Source organism: Apaloderma vittatum, unplaced genomic scaffold (assembly GCF_000703405.1).
Source record: "Apaloderma vittatum isolate BGI_N311 unplaced genomic scaffold, ASM70340v1 scaffold18931, whole genome shotgun sequence".
Lineage (NCBI taxonomy): Eukaryota > Metazoa > Chordata > Aves > Trogoniformes > Trogonidae > Apaloderma > Apaloderma vittatum.
The window spans coordinates 74,938-93,524 of NW_009701155.1; the positions used below are offsets into that span (position 1 = coordinate 74,938).

The 18,587-nt window shown below is 48.8% G+C and overlaps 1 protein-coding gene across 1 annotated transcript in view; it reads right to left on the reverse strand.

Moving 5' to 3' along the window:
• Nucleotides 1-18,587, reverse strand: part of CDH23 (cadherin-related 23) — a gene marked incomplete at its 5' end in the record, with an annotated part of 139,077 nt that overhangs the window by 63,599 nt on the left and 56,891 nt on the right. The window contains 2 exons of the mRNA XM_009879061.1: nt 4,899-5,027; nt 8,937-9,131. Coding sequence (XP_009877363.1) covers nt 4,899-5,027; nt 8,937-9,131 — 324 coding nt within the window. The remainder of the gene's footprint in view (nt 1-4,898; nt 5,028-8,936; nt 9,132-18,587) is intronic.

The window sequence follows — 18,587 nt, forward strand, 5'->3', positions numbered from 1 at the left end:
GAAACGGGCTCGATGGAGATGCTTTGCCGCCACCGACCGTAAAGAAGGCTGCCGGGGCCAGGCAGACTGCCCGTTCCCTGATCTCTGAGGGCATTGCAACGGACTCCTTAAGTAAATCCACGTTATTAACCGAGAACATTAGCCGTAAATCCTAGGTCACTGGCCTTTGAGCAGCACTCGGCTGGTGAAGCTCAGCAGCTGCCGGAGAGCCTCTAAATCACCAGCAATAACTGTGCCTTCCAGAGAAGCAGGGATAGATAAAAAGCATGAGAAAAGAGAGCAAGAAGCAAGTGGAAAAGCAGAACAAGGGGTGAGGAAAAGAGGACACCCCAAACACAAAAGTGAGGACTGCTAGAGAACACGCTAAGGTTCTCCTTGTCCTTGGTCAGCCCATGATGATGGCTTTCATGCTGCTGGTGTCCCCTCTGTTCTTCCTGCAGCCCTGTGTGTCTTCTTCTCCATAAGCCCTTTCACCAGCCCCTCCTGGAGATGAGCCACGCTTCACCAGTGACCAAGAAACACATGATGAAGCAAAGCAGAGCTCCCTACCTTTTGTGAATGTTGTCTCCTGGAACCACAGGCAGAGTCAAAAACCATTTGGGCACCTCTTCACATCCCACTTGGTTTCCATCCTTTCTGCCAGCTCCTTTGCAAGCATCTTCCAATATCCACAAGACTGGCAGATCCCAGCTCCTGGGAATGGTTGATCCCACCACAAGCATCCACACAGAGCTTAGGATCAATCCTGATCCTTCTGGGCAAGAAGCTGAACAAGAGCCACGGGATAGGCCCAGCGTTTACCCACATTGCTGGTGGCAATTACTGGTTTTGTAGCGAGTGGTAACATCTGATGAAGACAGTCCTGGAGTAGGATCGCTCAGCACGGTCAGCAAAGAGTATTCCCATCAGCATGTGTTGGAATGGGACGATGTGACACAAAACGTGACGCCACACGCAGGCTATTCTCATCTCTTCGTACCTCTGATGATCATGAAGTGCCACCATACTAGCAGAAGTAACTAACCAGAGCGGAGAGACTAAAAATGGGAACATGTCCCAAATCAGACCCTTGATCATGATCGTACCACAACGGCCAAGATCAACTTCTCACCAACCACATCTCAACAATTTCCAGTTTCTCTTCCAAAATCATTCTATTGGACCACAACAATATTCCTTTTGCTATCTGTGTCTTGGCACGACGAGGGCAGGAGATGCTGCATCCTGGCTCCCTGAGAGAGTCAACCCTCCTAAACTGGAGGGCACCTTCCCATCATCTCTAGCCAAACACATCTGGTAAGGCTTCCGCTTACTCATGGAAACCTCCCAGCTGATTTCCAGCACCGACAGCTCTGCCCAGGGCACACCTCCGGTATTTGTGGCATGAACCTGCGACCCTTGGGAACTCCCAAATGTTCTCGACATGTCTTAAAATAGGTAACAACTACCGCAGACAAAGGTGGCTGCAAAGGAAGGACTTGGCTGGTGGGTGTAGACTGAGGCACTGGAACAGAATAACTCTCTCCCTCTAGGGAAGGAGGAAGAAGGTTTAGAAAAGTAATAATCTGGAAAAGCCTATGCTTAAAAAAAAGGCAAAGAAAATAAAGAATGGCACATTATCCAAACAAAATCCGAGAGTTTTTTTGAAGAGGGGCAGGGGTAAATCAATCCTTTTTTAATAAAACCCTGAGCTTTTAATAAAGTGTTCACACTGATGGGCTGGAAATATTGTAAGAAAGAATTAACTTGGAGCTATCAAGACTCTAGGGCACAAATAGCACTGATTCTACATTATTTCTTCAACCCGAGGATTTTTGAGGAGGAGGGGAATGGTGCTGAAGAATTAAAACTGTTTTAATGACATCCAACACGTATCAGTACCGTGCTATCGCAAGGGAATACAACTGCTGTTCTTGGGAACAAGCGCCAATGGGGTTTGCTCCCATCCCACCTCGCATTCGCTTGGCTCCCTGTGGGATGAAGCACAATTTCAGTCTGTCTCTTCATGAGTGGCTTCCTCCTCTTTCACCCCCAAAATGAAGCTCTAATGCTGCCTGGACCATGCCTCCAGCTGAGGTCCAAAAGCAGGGGCTCACCAGACCTATGGCACCTACTCAGAGGGAAACGGCCCTTCTCCTCCAGCCCCCCTTAACTTGTCTGGAGGACACCCACAATGCTACCCTGCCTACGGCAACCATAGGGACAGACACCCCAAAAGGCTCTGAGGATGAAAAATCCAACATCGCTGAGCTTTGGTGCACTCGGGTGCCCTGGGAGAGATGTCTGAGGCATGCTGGGATGATAAACAGCATCGAAAAAGGAGATACAACACCTCCAGGGATAGCAAAGCCTCTTCCCGCTGCGTCCTCTTCCTTTGCCCGATAAGAAATTTCTTTCTTCAGTGTCTGAAAAAGCATGTGCCCAAAACGCTTCTAAATTATGCTACCAGATCCCGGTCTGAGAAAAATAAGAGGTACAATAGCACTTCTCTCCCCTCTCGTGCCCCTCCGCCCCTTTTTCTTCTTCTGCTCTTACAGGATTAGGGACTTGAAAGGCAAAGCGCAGCCCAGCGTTGCAGCGGGAGGAGGAGGAGGGGTGAAGGAGGGGGAAGCGCTTCAGAAAGCTGCCACGGCAAAGAGAAAAAAAAAAAAAAAAGAGGAAAAAATCCTATTTCTCACTTCTTAATTCCAGTCAATTCCAGTCAAAGGGCTGATAGAGATCTGTTTGCGGTAATTTGCTGCAGTTTATCCACTCTTTTCACCTTCTATCGTCTCTTCGCTGACGGGCTGGCTGACATGCTGTTACTCGAGTGAGGAAATTAAAATTTGATGCAATAATCCCAAATAAGAAGGATTTTATTAGGTAATGTATACACTTTAGATGAGGTATTCTCACCTGATACACTGATAGAGGAGCACAGACATGCTGTGCACTGCAGATAAAAAGAGAGGCGGCGGAGAGCGGGCCCGTGGAGCAGCAGCGAGTCTCCGTTCTGTAGGTTTGGGGCTGGCATGAGACGTCTCGAGCACATTTTGACCTACTGAGCCCAATATCAGGGCACTGCAGTGCATTGGCTCGACCTGGGGGCCTGCTTTTGGACAGGAGATGGCCAAGCCCAGGCTTCTTACCCAAATTTGCCGTTATCCTTCTGGTAACCAAGCCGTTCCGCAGGCTGACAGCTTCCACTCCGCACACACGAGTGGTTCTCTCGAGTGGTAGGGCAGAGCTGGTGACAAGGCTTCCCACGGAGAGACGGAAACACATGTGGGGAACCTCAGGCTCCCCAGAGGAAACCAGGTCCTCGCTACAGCAGCGGAGATTTCTCTTGGAGAGGATGGGACTTTGGGTCCAATCCAGAGAGCAACAGCACTCAAAGAACCACCCACGTTGAACAGTTGTCTTCTGGTGGCTACCTCTTCGTCTTGGACATCTCAGTGCTTTTGGAGATGTTTCACAGGGCCAGGAGAAATTAAAATCTCAAAACTCATCAGCAAATGGCTAATAGTTTGGTTATTTGTTCCCTATTTCAGGTTACAGAGTGATTATTTACCGCTTTGCCCACTGCAAATGGTGTACGTTCTGGGAATAACTGCGATGCACGTCACTATATCAACGCAAAGAGATCGTCGAGCTTCAGCCTTAATATATATAATTAATTTTAATTTGAGAGAGATCCCCATTCCTGGACACCAGGTCACTCCATGAAGGTGTTGCCATTATAATTTTGATACCTGTGGGACTTCCATTTCTAGAAGTTCATCTAAGGTTTTCTCCTGCTCCCGGTTAAGGATGATCTAAGCAATGTTTTTGCTTCCCTGCAGCTCGCACTGCCCACCACAGAAATACTCCTTAATCTCAACAGCACTGAAACGCATCGAAACTTGCACTTCATGAAAGTAATTCACAAAGCCAATTTTTTGGCCATCTTTGGGCTGGCAGACAGGTAACATGCTGTCTGCCCGCAGGGCTCGTGACAGTAGGACGCAGCCCTATTGATCCAGCACTCTCCATGCCATCACTTTGTTCCAAAGTGAACCAAAAAATTTAAAAATAATCAACAAAAAAGCGAGCTGGAGCTCTCCCTACCCCATCATGAACCAAGCCATCAGGTGTATCAGGGTGCCCTTGCCTGGGAGCAAAACTAACAGCTCCCGAAGCCAAAACCTCTCATTGTCAGCTGCAGGAAATTAAAACAAAAAAGAAAAAAAATAAGAGCCTTGCTAGTTAGAGACTGGGAGATGTTTTCCACAAACAGCAACTTTGCTGACAAACTGAGTTGAAGAAGAACTAAAATGATTGGATCAATTTGGCAAAGCCTGAGGGGAATAAAAAAAAAATGCTCGAAGCGCTGAAATGGCTGATGATTCTGGCATTTTCAGAACTGCCTCATTTCAGGAACGGTTACGTTTTCCTTCAACTTTTCTATTAGAAATAGCTTGCATGTATACCGCGAGGAGGAAAATACGGGGACTGTGCTAAGAACAACAGAAAGCCTACTTAAAATTTTAGGAAAAGATTTTATTTGGGTTTCAGGCTTTCAAAGCCTCCTTGCTTAGGCTCTTCTTTTTTTTTTAAAAAAAAAAAAGAGGAAAAATAATTTGGAGTTGGCCTGAAACCCGCTGTTTCAGAAAGAAAAAGGTTTCCCTCTTTTTGTATCCCACGATTTGGGGCATTTGCACTGCAGCATGGAAACAGGACCACGCAACTGGACCATGGTCTGCGCCCAGATTGTGATGGATGGAAGGAAGGAAGGATGAATATCTCTGCAAAGAGGAGATTTTCCTGCAGCTCATTTGGGAAAACCTCGTGCTTTCTGTCCCAGACCCTGGCTCCATCCTCCCTCAGCCCCCAGCTCGTCACCATGGTCACGCACGTCAGAGTGAAGCAGCAGCCCTTACCGGAGGTGAGTTCTCATAGATGTTCGTGCTGTAGGGCAGGTTGATGAAGATGGGGTCCATGTCCTGGACGTCCGTAATGGTGATTGCCAGGTTGGCCAGAGTAGACAGTGGCTTGTTTTTATCTTGGTCCTTGAGAAAAACAATGGTTGGTGGTGGACACAGGAGGGGAGAGAAAGAATTTCTATCAGAAAAATAGAATCATTCAACAGTATTAAGTCTCTCACAGCTGTAGTTGGGTCAGAATTTCTGAATATTCCAGGTAATCATCTCTCTTTCAAGCTACCTGCTGGAATTATTGTCCACTGTACCTCCCTCTAAGCTGAAACACAATGCGCATTTCATTCCAGCATTAGCCTTTTAAAATACAGCAAGCACCAATTCAGTTTTCATCATTATTTTTGGTCGGAAAAAGAAGCGACGCTGTTCAACACATCCTTCAAAAAACCTGAATTCCCTCCTCGTGCAGATACACCCCAGGGCGCCTCTGCCACACCCCAGGTGTGGTTGCCAGCAGATTTCAGACCAGCACATCACGGCAGAGCATCTCCTACCCTGCAGCACCGATGCTTCTGCACGGCTCAGGGTCCGCCCAGCTGTAACACAACCAAGCAAACCTCTCCTCTCCTGACTTGCACAAGGACTGGAAGGACCAGGGTAACCAGGAGCTGCTTTTTGATGTAAGCTAAGCTACTTCCAGGCAGTCACTTTCCCTGCTCTGCCAAGAAGGTCAGGAGCACGCAGTGATCTTACGATCATGAGCATCCTCCCGTCCATTATGATACTCAGAGCAAGACATTGGGACAGGAGGAAACGGCCTCAACTTCTGCCAGAAGAGGTTTAGATTGGATATCAAGAAAAAATTCTTCCCAGAGAGGGTTGTCAGGCATTGAAACAGGCTTCTCAGCGCAGTGGTGGCATCACCATCCCTGGAAATACTTAACACCACGCAGATGTGGCACTTGGGGGCATGGGTTAGTGGTGGACCTGCCGGTGCCAGGTTGACGGTTGGACTTGATGACCTTAAAGGTCTTTTCCAACCTAAACGACTCTATGATTCCATGGATCATCTCTCCCACACCCCGTCACAACTCATCAGGGTGGAGCCACAAGCACTTTCTCAGCGCAAGACCCTTCTCCAGCAGCCAATGCAACAACCACCTTGACCTGGCAGTGCCCCAGTTCTCTGGCTGCAGCCTCACCCCATGGGTACTCAAAAGCCACCCCAACGCCTACAATCCTTTGCTAGAAGGGCAGGAGCAAAGCAGATAATGTGCAAAGCAAAGAAAATGAATGTCTTCTTACCCCCTAATCAAGGATTGTGGTGAAAGGCAACCATTAGAGGTTACCACGCACTTCTGCAAAACGGCTCTGAATAGCAGCAAGGACTGATTGCCAGAAGATTAATGTTAATTTAAACCGTATTCAACAACACAGCTTGTACATTATCCTCTTAACCTGCAGGCCTCAGCGTTTATGGTCTGGATGGATGCTTATTTCTGACTCGCATTCGGCTGCTAGCATTATCAGGTTGAAGTCTTTCATTTCTTCACGCGATGTTATTTTTTCCCTCCTCACCTCTTAAATTTTGCTTAAAGTATTACAGATAGCACTGAAAAAGCAAGCACATTTCAACTTTCCTCATCCACCATCTCTCACGTTGCCCTTCCCAGCCTCTTCCTGCCCTTGCTGCCTACATCCCTGGGATCAAACAACTCCTGCCTTGAACCAAGGCTCCACGGCTCTTCTTGTAGGCACCCCAAAATCACCATCACCCCCAGATTCCACGCTGGACCATGTATAAACTCTTCATCAGGCAGTCAAGAGACTGCATTTGCTTTTCCATGCTGGTGCCACTCTCACCCTCCTTTGCTTTGTCCCAGGGTTTCTCATTGCTTCTCCACTAGAAATTGCCAGCACCCTGCAACCAAGCTGAGGATATTCCCACAGCTGCAATCAAGCCTGGTTCAGAGACTTATTATTTAAGAGATTTGAACTCCCTGAGCTGGAAACCACTAGAAGTGTATTAGGTAGCAAGTACCAAATATGCTCTCACTTTATCTTTGCTGGTAACTACACTGGGGATACAGGGCTAGATGGAGCTGGAGGGACCAAGGTGGCATCCTCGTGTCCTGGAGGAAACCAGACTCAGACATGGGAAAGAAAAGCACATTTCCATCAGGGCTTGCTCTTGCTCCCTTTTTTTATTAACCCACCAGGCAGTTCGATAGCATGTCCTGGCAACAGGGGAACAAACAACGGGCAGGGCCTCTTATCGCTGGAGTATTTAAAATTAAATGAGGTACATTTCAGAGTTAAAAGATAATAAGATTCTGGGGAAAATTCCCCAGCCTGGAACACGTCGGCATTGGGCTGAAAGGTTGTGCCGTTTGCCTGTGGCCCTGCAGTCCGCGGGTGCCTGGGCTCCACGGTCGTGGAGAGCGAAGCAGCCTCGCTCAGCCCTCCTGACATTTGTGGTTCTGCATCAAGACAATGATCTTGATTAAATCACATGCTTCAAGAACTCTAGCCAGCTGCCTGGAGGGGTCGGGAAGGGTTTCATTGCCCCCTGCTCCTGAACGCAGACTTGGTCAGATGTATTGCAGGGCTGAATCTCGCTTTCCTCTGTGGCTGGTGAGATGGGAAAGGAGCCATCACATCCAGAGCGCCTGGTGGTGTGGTCCTCCGCAGTCGCACACTCCTTATTCATAGATTTGACACAAGGAAAGGAGTTCCCCATTCAGGTGGGGCACAAATTTGCCGTGGTGGCCACCTGGACATACTCCTCCCAGTACCACCTGCAATTAGGACCTTGGTTTCTCCTCCTCCATCCACCACAATTTTAATCCATGACGTCTGAATTCAGCTGTTGCCGAGTGAGGCTCAGGAGGTTTAAGAAACGTGACTGTATCTGTTACAAGCCACAACATGCAAGGAACAAAACTGGAGGATTTAATGGTCTGTACACCCACCCAGGGAACCACAGCAACTTGAAACCACCGAGGGAACCTCAGTGCTATAACACATCTTTGCCGGACTAATCTGATATCCTACGAAAATGGGTTGATGGAGGGAGACCAGTGGACGTCACATACCTTGACTTCAATAAAGCTTTCGATACTGTCCCCCATAACATCCTCATAGGTAAACTCAAGAAATGTGGGATAGATGATTGGACTGTGGATTGCAAACTAGCTCAACAACAGAGTTCGGAGGGTTGTGCTCAGCGGCACAGAGTCAAGTTGGAGGCCTGTGGCCAGTGGTGTTCCCCAGGGATCAGTGCCAGGTCCAGTCTTGTTCAGTATCTTCATCAATGAGCTGGACGAGGGGACAGAGCGCACCCTCAGCAGGTTCTCTGATGACAGAACTGTGAGGGGTGGCTGACACCCAGGCAGGCTGTGCTGCCACCCACCGAGATCTGGCCAGGCTGGTGAGCTGGGCAAAGGGGAACCTCATGGAGTTCAATAAGGACAAGTGTAGAGTCCTGAATCTGGGGAGGAATAACACCAGCACCAGTACAGATTAGGGTACACCCTGCTGGAAAGCAGCCCCATGGAGACAGCCCTTGGAGTCCTAGTGGACAGCGAGTTGTCCCTGGGACAGCACCGTGCCCTTGTGGCCAAGAGGGCCAGTGAGATCCTGGGGGGCATCAAGAAAAGTGTGTCCAGCATGTGTCTAGACTCTGCCCTGGTGCGACCACACCTGAAATCCTGTGTTCAGTTTGGGGCTCCCCAGGTTGAGGAGTCCAGAGAGACAGAGACCTACTGGAGAGAGTTCAGCGGAGAGCTACGAGGGGGATCAAGGGACTGAACATCTCTGCTGGGAAGAGAGACTGAGAGACCTGGGGCTGTTCAGCCTTGAAAGGTTGGACTAGATGATCTTTCAAGGTCCCTTACAACCCTGAACATTCTATGATCCTATGATTTCTAAGTGCAAAATGCTGGAAGTGCCTGAGAAGGGTGATAAAACAATCAAGCAGCAAGCAGCCTCTTCCCTCCCAAAAACGCCTCCTGCCCTACAAGTAGCCAGGATAAGACTCACCGTGGCATTGACCTGGAGCTGGTACGCCTGAGTCACTTCGTAGTCCAGCTCCCGTATCACCGACACGATGCCACGTCCACTGTCGATGGCGAAGAAGTTGGAAGGAGGCTGGAAGGAGTAAAGCACGCTGCCTCCTGCCCCTTGGTCCGGATCCGTGGCATTGACTATGAAAATCGGAGTGCCCACCGGTGTGTTCTGGAAGGAAAACAGAATGAATAAAATAAATAAGAAGTCAGGCACAGGCTCATTTCCTCATCAAAGGCACATCAGCACTTCCCTCTGCCCACCAGAAGGAATATCTAGAGACCCAAAAGCTTCGGTCCTATATTTTCAGGACATTTGTAAGTTATACAGCTGTTTTCTTTATTACAGTATTGCAGCAGCTATAATAGTTGTTACACACTTATAATAACAGTTATACAGCTGTGGTCAAGATGGCACTCTATCACAAACCCTTATTTTCCCAGACGCCACAACTTCCCGGAAAAATTACTCTCTTTGCTGAAACTTGTTTTCTGCCCAAAGGCACTTCAACACTGATGCCCTCTCCCGTTTTCACCATAAGGCATTAAATACAAGAGAGCCTCAAAAGATAAAAAGAGCATTAAATGCAACACAGAACTTTACATAAAACTCAAAGTTATAATTACCACAGCAACTAGAACCTGGCCTGATTAATGCAGGCATTAACAGTTAGATCGTCATAAATCTGGAACTAATCTACATGCATAAAACATGCAGCTGAGTGCACAAAATCAGCAATGGCAAATGCAGTTTGGCACTTCTTATTGTTTAACTTCACAGCGGGGAGAACAATTATCCATTTTTGGTGGAACAGCTGCATGTTCCTATGCAAATCTTAAATGCATATTCTTGTCTCTCTAAAGGCAGAAGCACAAATCGCAAGCAAAAAAAAAAAAAAAAAAAGGAAAAAAAAAAAAAAAAAAAAGGCTTTGCTGGGGACCCAGGCTCCAGGTACGCCCAGATCGTGACCGCTCAAGCGCATTTGTAACACGTTCATGGCCAGTATTAAGGGTTGATGGGAGAGAGCTAAAACTTGAAAAGGAGACAGCAAAAGTCACAGGTGAGATGTGACAGCAGCTGGTTATGGGCAGATGGGATAATAAGGATTATTTCTGCAAACCTCTTCCCGAACCTCTGCGCTTTATTGTTGAACTTCATCCACGTTAAATTATTTGTCCTCAGCTCACGGAAAAGCATCGTGAAGTGCTGAGGAGGTGGGAAGGAGACTCAGGGAGAGACAGAGCTTAGAAGACGGGGCATCGCTCCTCCTGCAAATCCTTGGGCAAAGCCTAGAGATGAGCGGAGCCCATTTTCAGATTTTTTGGGAAGCACAAAGCTCGCGATGAACCAGAGCCAGAGCTTCAGCGAGGCTGTCAGAGAACCACAGAACCATTCAAGATCGGAAAACACTTCCAAGATCATCTAGTCCAACTGTCTACCCAACACTAGCACGACCACTAAAACTCTCCCTGAGGCTCCAGCAAAACTCCACTTGTCTTACCTCAGCGTTGCTTCTGCCAAGGCGCGAGAGGTTGCGGTTCCCACCTGGGTTTTTCATTTACTTTCTTTTTTCTTCCCGTCCTTCTAAATCAAGCTGCTAAACAAAGTCTTGCAGGGCATGGCCTGAGGATTATTTTTTAAAGCACCTTCAAGTGTGTTTTTTTTGTGATCAGCAATCACAAAGCCATAAAAGATATAGCTAGAAGGGACCTCAAGAGAAACCTGCCTCTGTGCTGCACCTAAATCATTCCCATCCTGAAAGCCTTCTAAGTGATGGAGATGCCACATCCACCCCAGCCCATTTGTCTCAGCACTTTGCTACCTTCTCCCTCACAACCGGTCATTTTTTGGCACGTTTCACCTGGATCTGCTCTGCCGCCGTGTAAAGCCCTTGACTTCGTGCCACGCACACGTTAATCCTGGCTCGTGCATTTAAGACTTCTCAGGAACCAGGACTTTGCCGGCTCAGGAGGCGTGTTGGAGCCCTTCACGGGGGTGCTTTGCTGGGTGTTGCCTTCCCGAGCACTCCCAGTACACCTTCTCAGACAAGACTAGAGCATCTCCCCATCCCTTTTGGGGCTACTCGCCTCCACCGAACCATCGTCAGCTGGGAACAGCCCCGGAGCACCCCGCAGCCCTGCTGCCAGGTCACTGCTTCCACTGCCGTGGTCCACGTGTTCCAACAACTGCCTTCTCAAATTCCTCCCTGCTCCGAGTATCAATGTCAGGATGCAGAGCATTACAAATTAAGCATTAAGAGGAGGAGGAGGGGAGCGGCACCAAGGAGTCGATGCGGGGTTGCACCGATGAGGTCTGGGGCGTATTGTCCCCACGAATAATAATATTCATACGGCTAAAGCTGGACTTGATGAATATGTTTCCTCTTCTTTTTAAGTGCCCCTAGCCACTCCTTTTAACATGCAAATCCGGTCTGGTCACCCGTGATTATAGGGCTGCGCGGCTGGCTGTAAAAGAGGAGAGCTTGATTTGCCCGGCATTGTATTTCATACAATAGCCCCAAAGCAGGCTTTGAAGAGAGTTCATCTCCTTGTCCTTCCAAAGCAGAAGCTGCCTGGAGGTCACCAGCTCTGGTGCTGTCAGCTCTGGCCCCTGCAGACACTGCCTGCACTCTGACTCGGCGATTACTGTATTTTTTTATCCTTATTTTACAGCTTTGCTGACCACATCCCTTCATTGGTCTAGATAGCAAAAGCCTTACAAGCAGGCTATAAGCTCTGGACAAAGATCTGGTTGGCTCCAGCCATGGGCATCTACGTCAAAGCATCCAAGGTGCTGGGGGACACCCCAGGGCAGGACCTCAGCAAGGGAGGAGGCGCATGGGTCCAAGAACGAAGACATGGAAGAAGTGCTCTGGATAACACATCTTTTCTTTCCCAGCTCAAATTCAAGGGAAAAAAAAATCCCAACCCTCTGGGGCAAGGTAAAAATCATCTGTGGGACGCAGACATCTTACACCGACTGTCCTCCAGGAAAAGAATTTGCATTTTCAATGCTCACGGCCAGGCAGAACACAGGAGTCGGAGGAATTTCAGACCGTCTGCCTTAAAAAAAGCTTAAGTAGCATGTCTTTAAAATCCTCTTGCCATTTTTGGGTCAAACAGGCTCAGAACTCTCCTCAGCGGGAGGCTGACGTCTTTATTTCTCCAAAGACGCGGCCCATCATCTAAACAACGGAGCGAAACCTCTGTAGGAATCCAACAGGGTTGTGTTTGATGGTAAATAACAAACAGCGGGCACGTCCCAGGGAGATCTGATGGGTAAACCCCGTGCCAGCTCGAGATCGACTGTGATTCTGCTTTTTCAGCATTTGGCCCCTTTAGAGGACCCTTCTGCGTGTCCCTCGTGGCTATTCTTCCTTAGCAAAGATTGACTGCGGCTAGGCTTAGCCCACTAACCGGCAAAACCCCAGGAGGTTCTATCTTTTCTGCCCCTAAAAAAACAGAAATGCAGACAGACAGGCTGCAGGTGCTTGTGGCAAACAGGTGAGTTTTCTACATGAGTCGTCAAATTTTGTCATTTTTAGAGCTTTCGTTTCTCTTCAGCAGCCAGCAAGGAAGCTTCGCTCGCTACAGGGAAAAAAAGGACTGGTGACAAAACTGTGTCATATCATTAAATCTTTGTTACGATGCCAGCAGATGTGAGATAAAAATAAACATGCAGACAGATGCCTCCCACGGAGGAGGAGGAGGGTAAACGGGAGTGGGACCCACTCCTGACCTGTCTCCAGCATCCCCCATCCTTCATCTGACAGCTCAGCAGGAGCAGCTCCATCTCCCTGGTCCCCCCCAAGCATCACCGAGCTACAACACCCCCGAGCAGCGTGGGCTGGGGATGCTGGGGTGCAAGGTAGTGAGGCCACCCCTCATGTTGCAAGAAGTGACCACAAGAGCTACAAACAGTTGTAAAAAAAAAAAAAAAAAAATCTTACAGGAAGAAGTTCGGGGGGAGGGGGTCCTGTTTGCTAGAAAGAAGCTCTACATGGTGGTAGTGTGTTATACCCAAAGGACTGGGAAGAAATTTTGCACAAGGGTGGTGGAATGCACAACCAGGTTGCCCAGAAAGGCAGCAGAAGCCCCATCTCTGGAAACATTCAAGGTCAGGCTTGATGGGGCTCTGAGCAACCTGCTCTAGTTGTAGATGTCCCCGATTACAGCAGGGGGGTTGGGCTAGATGACCGTTAAAGGTCCCTTACAACCCAAATCATCCTATGATTCTGCTCTGAATCTGGGAAAAGCAAAGCAAAAGCAGCGAGGTACAAGACAGGAGTACTCCATTTCAGTGTATCACCAATAGCAAGTGTAGACCTGGATTAAAATAAGGAACGAGCAACCGTGCAACTCCTGTTGAAACGCAACAGGACCTTACTGGACAAGGCAGAGGCAAAGGAGAGACCAAGCCCCTCCGTCTCTCACACCAACACAGCAGTACGACGAGGCAATAAAATCACATTTCCATCCAAAAGCTCTCATGGGTAGTGACCAAGTGTGGTCCACGCTCCCAAATCAAGGAAAAGCTTGAGGGCAACCAGTTTTAAGGCATGCACAAAGCTCCGCAAACCAGCTCTTCTTTCACACGAGGGCTAAAATGAAAAGGTTGCTTTGCAGGAAAGTCAGCAAAAGAGCTTAAAGCCCTCCAGCCATCAAGCAGACGCTCACCCTGCGGAGCAGATTCGCACGGTGCCTCCGTGAGCTTTTTCCACCAGAGCGAAACCGTTTCACAGGCCAGCAGCACCTCAAACACGCCTTCATCCATCAGGCTCGCCCAACCGCCCTGCGGGCAAAGGGCCAGGAGGGGGAACATGCGGCGCCAACTTTTTGACAGCAGGGTCAGAGTTGGAGAGAAGTAAAGGTGGGAGATGAAGTGGAGAAGAACTAGAGGTTAGTTTCTCAGACACTCCCTTTCCCTTAAATACATCCAGCCTGCAGACAGGTTCTTACAAGCTTGGGTTGGCCACTAGGAATGTTTAACTGGGTTTATTTCGGGATGGTCCCTCCAAGCTTTCCGTGGCCACATCGAGGACTTCCATCCGACCTCCCAGGGCAAAGTCATCCAGCAGTGGCCCAACAGAAGCCAGTAGAAAACGATTAGGATGCGCACGGGCTGTACCGCCGCAAATAATGTGGAAAAACGGCAGGCAATCTGGCTGAGCAGCTGTCTGAAGGTCGATGAGATGAGAGGAGGCGACGCGCGCAGACCGGGGGGCAGAGAGCGACGGGTGCGAGGGCTTGAGCAGCAGGCAGCCGACCGAGCTGCCCGCTTCACGTCAGCAGCATTGAAACAGTCTCATCAGCCTTACTTCACGTCCTTTTATTTTTTCTTTTAAATCCCCCTCCCTGCGCTGCCCCTGCATCAACCGCTCCCATCAGATGCTTCGCTGCTCCTGCTGTATCTCAGGTCAACCTATTACTCTTAAATAATTCCCTGCTGCTGTTCCCAGCGGCTCTTTTTTCCCCCTCTCCGCCTCTCGCCACCGCACAGCGGGGCAGATGAAAGGAGCTTTGAGCTCTGCTAAAAGCTGGTTCAGACATCCCTCTGCTCCCCACCCCATCACAGTGCAGGAAGGAGGGTTTGATGCCTGTTTGCTCAAGGAAAAGCATCTCAGAGATGCTGATGCTGAACCCAAGTCCTCTCCCGCTACAGCTGAAATCTTGGCTTGCTCATCCCCGGGCTGCGCGGGACAGATTTAAGTCCCCTACTCCTCTCCGGGTCTCATTTGCTGCAGAAGATTGCTGCAAAAGCAGAGCCAGAATAAGCACCAGCCCCTCTGCCAGGCTCTGCTGAGAGGGAAAAACCAGCCCCAGGTTCTGGTTTGCCTCCCCAGGATCCAGCTCGGAAGTGGCCAGACTGGGTCCCTTGCTTGCGCACCAGCTCTAAATGCTGGCAAGGATGTGCACTGACTCCTAATTCCTGTATTCTTTATTACACTTTTAATCACATTTATTAACTGCATTACTGCTAGCCTGAGCCAAGCAATTTCCAATTTCAAAGTTTGATTTTAAAAACTGATCATTTCCGTTTTGTCTTTTTTTTTTTTTTTACATTTTTTTGGTTGAAATTCACCCCACCTTTCAATCAGCTCTAGTTAATATGTATCTCTTGTTGCCATCTCTATTAAGTGGCCTCTCTCATTACCGGCTGACACTGGCAAACGGCCACCGCAGAGCTATAATTCAATTGAGGGCCTTTTGAAAACACGATAAACACAGCTGGAATAGAAATATTACAGGAGCTGGAGGCTGAATTAGCAACTTGATAACCGTGCTCGGAGCCGAGAGTGCTTGCTCACGGCAGACACGGCCGGACGCGACGCACGGTGCTGGAGAAAGGAGACAAGGAGCCCAGGAGAGGCAAGAAAGGGCAGATCAGAGAGGCAGAAAACATTAATGAGTAAAAAAACAAACCCACAACATCACTGCTCTTACTTGTCCCTCCCAGGCAAGGACACGATAAGGTGGGATCTGTCACCTCCTCTGCTCTCAGGAGCAGCAGAGTGGCCATGCAGGTCCGGAATGGAGTAATATTCAAAAGAAAAAGCACTTAACAGCAGAGCTTTAAGGTGCAGCTTTGGGAGCAGAAGGGGCACCCGAGAACCAGAGAGCCCCCAGCCCCAAGGACAACTGCGATGCAAAAGGCATCCAAAGGAGAGCATGGCGCTGCACTAACATTGTCGTTTTGAGAACTTGCAAATTTCGCTCAAACTTCATGACCCCGTGGTCATGAATTTGGATGAAAATTTTCCTCCACATTACAGCAAGTGCAAGACTTGGGCTTGCACCCCGACCTCCATCAACCCCAGACAGACCATGAGCGCCAGAGGATTGCTCCTCTCGTCCCTCCTCATCTTCATTCTTGGTCTTACCCCATCCCCATCCAGCCTGGCACCCCTGGTTTGCACTTGCTGCCCTGGATATCTCAGAAGATCATGAGTGGCTTCTCACAGCGCCACGAGAAGCGACGAAGGGGCGCAAAGCCAACACCAGCAAGCTTACGCGCTCTGTGCCAGGGAAACCTTGCCAGCAACCAATAAGTCATGAGCCCAGAAGCACTACCTGAGAGCCTCAGAGAAAAACCCAAGTGGGTTCGATCATCCCATCATCGTAGAAGAGGTGGGGAGAGCTCTGGCAAGGACAAAGCAGTCTACATTTCCGTTTCCAGCCAGGCACGTCTCGGTCAGCAGGTCTGATCTCTCCTGCCAAAGAGCGTTAAAGGTGATGGTCATGGTGCTCGCTGGACCGTTCCTGACGGTTTTTCGGCAGCCTGGCAGACACCAAGGAGTAGCAGAGAACTTGGCAGAGCGACTGATGGGATTTCTTCGATGGGAGAGACTTCAGACCTCTCAGCTAAATCAGCTCCAGGTGAAATAACGAAACCCCCAGCGTAGCTCTTGGCTAATAGGGAATCAAAGGGAAGCAGCAGTGTTAACGCTCCCATGAGGCTGATGGACAGTAGATCCCACTCTTCTCTTTCTATCTTGCCTTTCTACCAGGCAACGATCTCGGTCAAAAAGGGTGATAAAGTCACACTCATCATCTTCTCTAAGTCATAAGATTGGTGCTCTGTGACATGAACATATAGAATAATTCAAAATCACTACAGTCGGCTAGCACGTAGCCCTCAAAATACAAGTGCGAACAGGGTACGTTATCGAGCAAGCGTATTTTTAATGGACTCCTGCTGGGAACCTGCAGGTCTTTGTCCATTATTTGACATTTTTACCCATCGTCTGGAAGAGCGAAAGCACAAGAGATTGGGAGATGGGTAAACAACAAAGGGCACAGACCATCCACATCAAGCAGATTGCTGGCAACTGCTTCGAAATGGTTGGGTTTTTAAATTTATAAATGCAGAGTCCCGTACCTAAGTCAAAAAATACATCTCTCCTAGGAATGGGGATCATCCAATAGAGCAGATTGTTTCCCATTGCCCTGGGAGGCATAAGAAGGTGGTGAAGCAGCCATCACTTTGCTAACTTGGCACCCGCAGCCAGATACTGTCAGACGAGACACGTTTCTCTCCTATTTCTACCCCTTATCCATCCTCCAGGCTCTGAGGAGCTGGGCAGGACCAGAGCAAGGGCTGGGAGGGAACCCACCCTGCCCTCCCAGGCTGGTATCGTGTCATTCTCAATTTTTGAGACAGCAGATGGGAACCCAAGATGGTCTAACGAGACATTTGAAAGGCAAACGCTGAGAATGTGAAAACCTGTCAGTCAAGAGAGCTCCTGGCTTCGACAGCACCGCTTCGCTCCCGGTCGGTGTGATTTTCCTGTTGGAAGAGGGCGTTTGGAGCAAGGACACGCACTGCAGGTGGGCTGGCAGCCCTTTGGCTGTAATCTTGCTGGAGACAGTGGCATGGAGCGGGTGGATCCAGGTGGCCACAGTCAAGGTCTCCACTCCTGCCTCAGCTCTCAGCACTGGCAGCAGCGGCTTTTGTCCAGGGAAGCAAACACATCCCTGTCCCACTGCAGTCGGAGAGATTTTCCACTCTCCCTCCTCTCAGTATTAAAATTCAGTGCTTCACTGCTACCAGCCAACACACATTACCGGGCAAGAGAAAAAATCCCTTTTCCGATTTCTGCTCTGGGGCGATACCAGAAACTGGGCAGATCCTATTTTTTACATCCCATTGGACGTGCAGTTGCCACTGCCTTTTGCTTTCTAAACCCAGGGAGAGGTCAAGAAGATGGGTTAACGGCACCGGCCCGGACAGTAACGAGGGGTACTCTTAATTGCAGGCTCTCCTCACCAATACGTCTGGGTAACCCTTGCTGCAAGAGGTGCAAACCCATCGGGTGATGCTCGGGATTGCAAATGACTTCCATTAAGGCAGAGCGTTAACACAACACGCTACAAATGAAACCGTAATGACGGGACACCGGCAATACTGCTTCTCCTCGATATTAATTGGGTGACACTTTCTCTTAATGGTACATTAATTAATGTGGAATATCAACGGAAGCTCACGACACCCGCATTAATACAAATGAATTCATTATCATCGGTGTTATTACAAGAAATGACAAATAGATCTGTAACAGTGGGACCCTTCAAATAATAGCCATGAATCATTAGGTATTGCATTCATTTATACAGCATATTTCAAATATATATATATATATATGCAATCTAGAGATACTTATCTAGTCACAGGTCCCTCTCCACACCAGCTCAGCATCTGCTCCTCCCTGGCTGTTCTGAGCCACCTTGAAGGAGGACCCAGGAGGAGAAACATGGACTTGCATTCATACCAACTCCCTGCCAGGACTTCTGTCTCCTCTTCTTATCCTACATGCACTCAAGGGCCATCTCAAACCTTCAAAGGACCCTCTGATCTAGCATACATGCTCCTGTAAAGAGGATCACCTTTCTTTCCTCCACGTCTTGCTCTACCATTTTAGCCAAGCAGATAGAAATCTGCCCCCTTTAACATCTTATTTATTTATTTTGCTGCTTGTTTATCCCCTGTTCTAGTAGAAAAGCTAAAAGCACCTTTCACGGCACAGAGAGGCTCGCTTCTGACCATAGGTGGAGCAAGCAATTTGTCCTCAGAAAAGTGTGAGGGGAGGGGGAATAAAAAGTTTTAAAATCTCTCTTTGAAGTCTGGGAT